The 6,643-nt window shown below is 58.9% G+C and overlaps 1 protein-coding gene across 1 annotated transcript; it reads right to left on the bottom strand.

Annotated features, from left to right (window-relative positions):
* Positions 1–2,042: 2,042 nt before the first annotated feature.
* On the bottom strand, positions 2,043–6,518 carry LPMP_271400 (protein kinase, putative; the record flags this gene model as incomplete). The annotated part of the gene is made up of 1 exon (XM_010701925.1): positions 2,043–6,518. The coding sequence occupies one exon, from the start codon at positions 6,516–6,518 to the stop codon at positions 2,043–2,045; it is 4,476 nt and encodes a 1,491-aa protein (XP_010700227.1).
* Between the last annotated feature and the right edge of the window lie 125 nt (positions 6,519–6,643).

Genomic DNA, 6,643 nt, shown 5'->3' with positions numbered 1-6,643 from the left:
CGTTACTAAAAGGAACTGCAAAGCGGTAGTTTAACCAGTGAAGCAACGAGTTGCGTTTGGGTTGTGGACGTTGGGCGCATCATGCAGGTGGCACCCCCCGAGGAGGTGGAACGGCAACAAGCAAGCCAAATATATTGAAGGCAGAGAGAGAACAGAGAGCAGAAAGGGGTGGCAGATGAAGAGGGGTGAAGAGTTTCATTTAAGGCACGCGGGGCACAGATGTGTGTGTGTGCACGCGTGAAGCACCTGATGAAGACGACTTGTGAACAACAAAAGGTCGTGACGAAATGCTTGCATCCGTCCTTTGGAGACGGCAGGACTCTCTGCACTGGCCTGTCTGCTGTGTGTGTGTTTTATTTGGGGGGCGAACGACGCATGCGAATTATGAGCGCTGCGCTTGTCCGGGTTCAAAACACACAAAAATGACGCACAACACACGAGGAAAGACAAACGCTTTCACGACCCGAAAATGGAAAGACAACAAAGGATACACATTGAGGCCTGCGGAGAGGCGGCACAGCGACCCGATCGGTGCGATCATCAGTGGGCCCACTGGGCCATTTCATGCCCCCCCACCTTCGAGCCCTATCGCCTAGTCTACCGTGGTGCCGACGGTACGCATGCTCAAATTCCTCTCACTGAGTAGGTTAAAATAGCGCCCTCTTTGGCTGTGCTTGCCGCAAGCGGAGCAGAGAAAGCGACACGGCAAAACAAAGCGCAGAAGGAAAGAGAGGGATGAGTAAGAGTAACCGTTGAGACGGCAGACACACACACACACACAGAGAGGGAGGGAAGGAGAGGTGCTCAAGTATCAGACACGCAGAGAGTGCGCATACGTAGAGATGGACAAGGCCCTTGGAATAGAATACGCAAAGAAAGTCACAAGAGAGTCAGCGACAAACACACACACGAACGTCAGCCATTGGACGTAAGGTAGGGGGGAGGGAGGAGGAGGGGGGGGAGGTGATGGGAAGAGGGAAGAAAGGAAGGCACCAGCACAAACCGATACAGTAAATGGCGGAGGTGAAAGAAGCGAAACAACGAAAAAGAGCACACATACACACGCACACATATGTGTGTAGTCAACGAAACGCGGCAGAGCACACCAAACAAGCGTAAAATGAAGTCCACCCATTGTGGAAGAGGAGAGGAGGGGAGGGGTCGACAGAAACAGACGAAAGATGCGTGTTCAGGCTTTTGCGGGCGCGCGTCAAGGTGTGATTGTATAGGTGAAGTGCCAGCAAAAAGGAAACAAAACAAGAAAGCAAAAACTGAACTAGCAAAGGGAGGAAAAGGTGGGAGGAGTATGGAAGTAGAGGGGAGGGGGGAAGGGGAGACCGGGGTGTCGGGTGTCGAGAAAGGCGCGCGTTACGGACGGAGGGGACGGAAAAGGTAGAGAGGCAACAGTAGCAGCTGAGGTAACAGAGAGAGAGAGAACAAGGCGAAAAGAGTAGGAGATGGGGAAAAACACCACGAGGTACACGGCTGGGTAGGTGAACATTTTCAGAGAAGCGAAGTAAAAGAGGAGAGAGAGCGACCCACAACGTCTATGAGAGATCAAAATAAAATGGTACGGGAAAGGTGTATTGCGAAGGAATGGAAAAGCGATTATTCATAAAAGTGCTGCCGCCCCACCCTCTGTCGCTTATACGCCTCAATTCATCGCACTCCTTTTCGTTAGCTGCCTGTTCCTTCTCCCCGCTTTCAGATCCCCCGCCCCCCCCCCCACCCCCTCCACCGCCTCACGCATAGCCTAGCTGCTGACCTCCTCTCTCTCTCTCTCTCTCGTCGCCAAGACAAAGGAAGACGAGGGGATGAAAAAGAAGGCGGCGGCATAGAGCAGCAGCAGAAGAACAGAGGGCGGTGGACAAAGGTGGAAACGCAAAGAAGGGCGGTGGTGTCCAAATGGCCCCATGGTATCCATCAATATCAAGAGACGCGGTCAGTCGCACCCACGGCGGCACTCCCACTCCCTGCATCTCCAGCTCTCTCTCTCCCATTCAGATTCCCCACGCCGCAAACACACAGGCAAAAAAAAACCCCTACTTGCTCCTCATACTACGAAAAATACCGAGGCCACAGAGCTTGCGCTTTGCCGGTTGCTGCACTGCGGGCACCGTCTCCATCGCCGATAGCCCCGTCGATACATGTCGTGAGAGGTCCGGCGTTACGGGGGTAGACTCGGGGTCGGCATTCTCGCCATGGCTACGCCTCAGGTGGCGAAAACAGCAGCGACTGCGATGGCCATTATCGCCACGAACGGCGCTGGGGACGGTTGTCGACGACGCTTTGGAGCTGCGCCGGCCTATGTCCGGCGACGAGGAGGACAAGGCGTGGCGACGATCGCTGCTGGTCCCCCAGTCCAGCATCTCCTGCATCTCCTTCTGTGCCATGGAAAGTTCTCTGGACAGGTGGTCGGACGCACCTGTTTTCCAGGTGGCACTGTTGGCATCGATTCTACCCGAACTGCCGAAATACCACTCGGTCGAGCTGGCAGCGAAGTCGGGGTGTGCAGACGGAGGCGCGGTCGTTGGGGCCGGCTGCGGCGGTGTAGTCTGGCGGTGCGGGCCTCCAACTGCCAGTGGAGGTTGCAGCGGCAGGTTGCGGGTGCTACTGCTGCGGTCACTCAGAACAGGGCCGCCAACGGTACCGTGCTGAGCAGCAGGAGCGCTGGGAAGGGGGAGAGGATTCTCTGCACCTACGAAGATGTGCGGTGAGGAGGGAGAGGTGCCGACGGGCTGCCAAACCGCAGTCGGCAGCCCGGCAGGACCTCCCGTCTCGTGCGGTGAGCTTGCGACACCGCCAGCCGCCGTCACGACAACGCTGTCGGAAGGCGATTTGCTGAAGGGCGTGCTGATTCGGGAGCGGCTGGCAGTGCGTGAGAAGTCTCTCTTCATGACCTCTCCTAGGTGCATCGGCGGCGAGAGTGGGGATGGGCGCGGCTGCTGCTTACGTGGAGGGTATGGGGAGGTGAGAGAGGGATGAGTCGGTGCACTGTGGGGGGACAGTTGCGACTGTGGGCTGACTTCCAAGCCCGGCGTACTTGAAGAGATGGCTCCGTAGGGCGAGATGGAGGTGTCCGTCGAATCAACACGCGCACTGGTAGGCGAGGTCGCCGCGAGAGTTGCACTTGAGTTTGTGCCGGGCCGAGGTAGGCGACCACGACAAGACGACGACGCTGACACAAGGGGTGCCATGGAGTCCTCTCCTCGTGCAACAGACACCGGCTCCTGCTGTAACGCGGTGCTGGCTGCGCCTTGCGGCTCACCCGCCTTCTCAGAAGCCGCCGAAGGGTGTGTAAACTGAGCGCGCCATGTTGCCCCGAGCGAGTGACGACGCGGACCACCAACGGAGTGGCTATTGAGTCCGTCATCTTCGTCGCTACTGCTGAGAGTACTCAAGTCACTCTCGATATCACCGTGCTGACTCATCTCGTTCTCCTCCGCAGAGCTTCTGCTGTCGCTGCCGTTACCGACGTCACTGTTGTTGGTGTCGCTTCCGCTGCTGGCAGACGCTGTAATGGAAGTGTCCTCGTCACTGCTCCGGCACATCAGGTTTAGCCTCCGCTGCCGCTCCGTCATACGCCTCTCCTCGTCTGTGTACGCCTCGCGTGCCTGGGTGATAATTTCAGTGATCATCTGCTTGTACTCGTTCTCGTCCTCCTCCACGCCAGCGTAGCTAAAAGAGGTGCGGCAGCGATTGGCCGACACAGCGGTTTCTGCAATGGCGGATGGTGGCCCTCCACACAAACTGGGGCTAGGGCCGGCGTTGTCCTCCAATTCCCCAGCTCCATCGCCGGTGTCATCGTCATCATCATCCACGGGCTGCAAGCTGAAGCCAATATTTACGCTACGGGTGTAGTGATCCAGCTGAGGGCCTGAGGGACTCTTCGAATGCGAATTTGAGGATCGTGAAAGAGCGCCTGCGTCTGGTTCCAAAATGGGCCCACATCCGCCGCTGTAAATTCCTCGTGACGATAGAGAGACGCCCGCAAAGCCTTGCAGGAGAGGGCTGCCTTGTGCGTCGCCGGCGCTGCCACCCACTTCTCCGTCATTGTTGCGGTACTGCTGCTGTTCGTGCACGTGGGCCGCGGCGTCGAGCGCACTGCTACGGTTCACCTGCTGGACGACTCGCTTCACAGCCGACTGGCGCGCGCTCACCTCGCAGGAAGACAGCAGCTCGTCCTCTTCCGAATTCTCCATCAGGTCCACGTCAAAGAAGGGGTGCTGCAGCAGCTCCGCCACGGTGGCTCGCTCCTCTGGATCGACTCGCAGGCAGCATCGAAGGAAATCCTGCGCCTCAGAAGAGAGATCGGTTGGGATGGGGGGTGGCGACTTGGCGCAGGCCAACGCGTACACCACCCCCTGCAGCGTCATGCCAGGGAGAAAGTTCCACGGCACCCCGGTGTCGTTCGTCATCTCCAGACACAGGCAGCCGTAGGCCCAGATATCGGACTTCTCCGTAGCTGGCTCGCCTCGGCACACCTCCGGGGCCATCCACAGCGGAGTTCCACCACAACCCAGCGTTGTCGTGGCTTGGTTCAGGTTACCACTGCAGCCAAAGTCGACAATCTTCGCGCATCCGCTCTCGTCGAGCAGCACGTTCGCCCCTTTGATGTCTCGGTGCACGATGCCGTTTGCGTGAAGATGAGAAAGACCAAGAAGTACCATGTACGCGTAGCGCTGGAAGACCGATTCACGGAACCGCCCCACTGACTTGCGCAACGAGTTGATGCTACCGCCGCTAATGTACTCCATTATGATGTAGTAGTGATGAGCGCTGTAGCGCGACCCGAGGTAGCGGACACAATTCGGATGTGGGGGAATGCTGCTCATGGCGCGTACCTCACGGTCGATCGCCTTCAAGTTGGCATTCTCGAGCTTCAGCTCCTTGACGGCCGCGAGGGAGCCATCGGAGAGAATCGCCTGGTAGACAGTGCCGAAGCCGCCGGAGCCGACGGCGCGCCCACGCTGGAAGGAGATGGTGCGAGGGGTGACGGTGCTGCAGCGATCGCCCTGGCGTGGGGTGCGGCCGCTGCCGCCACTGAAGCTGGCATTCAGTCCATTGAGTTGGTTCGCGCTGCTGCCAATAGGCGTGGCGCTGGTGGGCGATACGTTGATGCGTAGAAAGCTTAGACTGCCTATCGCCTGCGAGAACACCGGTGAGGTGCACGACGATGTTCGGCTATGACTGACAGGGGAAGCGCTGCTGTGCGCTGAGCGGTGAAAGCGGGCGCTGTTGGTGCCGCTTCCAACACTCTGGCATCCATCTGCCACGCCACTTACGTTGCGCGCGAGAGGGGAGAGCTCGGCGATGGACCCCGAGAAAATCCGTGGCACTTGTTGCTCGCCTTGCAGAGGTCGGGTGGCATCGTGCAGCATATCTGTCGCCGCGTGGCGACTGACGTCGATGACCGCACCAGGTGAATTGGTTCTGTAAGTGTTGCTTCCCCCGCTGAGTAGCCGTTCATGGACCCATTGATCAGGGGCCCTGTCAGCGTAACCAGGCCCCATCAACTGTTCCGCACCAGTGTTCCGTGATAACCGCCGGATGGAGTAGTCGAGGACAGAGCCGTCGTGCTCGCCGAGTGCGTCGTCGTCTTTCTCCTCTTCCGAGGCACTGGGGGTGTACTGCGTCCAGGTGAAGTCCGACTGCAGCCGAAAACTCTCTTGGCGTGCCGGCTGACGATGCGGTTGTCCTTCATCGCGATGCCTCATGTAGGAAGACGAGGAGGCCTGTGCAGCCGCCGGAGCAGAAGCGCTGCCAAATGCCGCCGATACGTGAGCAGAGCCGCTCTCACTGCAGCTTCCACCTGCGCGAAGTCCGCACGGACTTGCAACGTAGATCGGGCTTCCTTGTGAGGGGCTCGTTGGTCTGGACATGCCGTTGGATATGATGCCACCTCCAGCGCCGACGCCGGTGGTTGAACGAGTCACTAGCAGGTCATCAATGAACCAGTGCGGTGATGCTTGCGAGGTTGCCGTTGGCGTGTGATTTGACTCGCTTCGTCCGTCGCGGTACCCGCCAAGAGCGACGACAGAGCTGCGCGAGAACCCCGCGTTGGCGCTGGGCCCTGCATCTATCGAGTTGGAGAGGCCCGCCTCGCGGCCATCACTGCCCGCCACATGAGTCAGCCGTGACGGCTTGTGACTTTGCTGGTGCGAGTGCGACGTACTCGACGAAGTCGTCGTCGATGCCATGGACTCCAGCAGCAGTGGCGTGTCGTCCTCTGTGGCGGAGCTGCGCGAAAGATGGCGGTAGTGGTGGTTGGACTTTGTGGTGAACGCTACCGCCCTGGGGGTCCCAGTGCTGCCTTCGCCTGATACCGTGTTACCGCGCGTGCTGGAGGAGCTGGCGCTCTTGGAGCACGCCTCCAAGTGCTTGAGGAACCAAGTCCGACTCTTGCAATGTCGGTGGCACCGAGGGCACTCGAGGAATTCGGCACTCGAGAGGGCAATAGATGTTGTGTCGGCATCAGGGAAGGCAGACGTGTGTGTAGAAGCTGGTGAAGAGTTCATGCGATCTTAAACCTCTGCACCGGAATCGTATAAGGGCACTGGATAAGAAGGCTTGTGCGCGTGCTTAGGGGGGGGGAGGGTGCAGGTGCGCAGGTGCGCAGCGCCACTAAAAATCAGCGGCAGCT

This window comes from Leishmania panamensis (genome assembly GCF_000755165.1).
Source record: "Leishmania panamensis strain MHOM/PA/94/PSC-1 chromosome 27 sequence".
NCBI classification, from domain to species: domain Eukaryota; phylum Euglenozoa; class Kinetoplastea; order Trypanosomatida; family Trypanosomatidae; genus Leishmania; species Leishmania panamensis.
The sequence above is the reverse complement of the archived record's forward strand: the minus strand, read 5'-3'. Positions and strand labels throughout refer to the sequence as shown.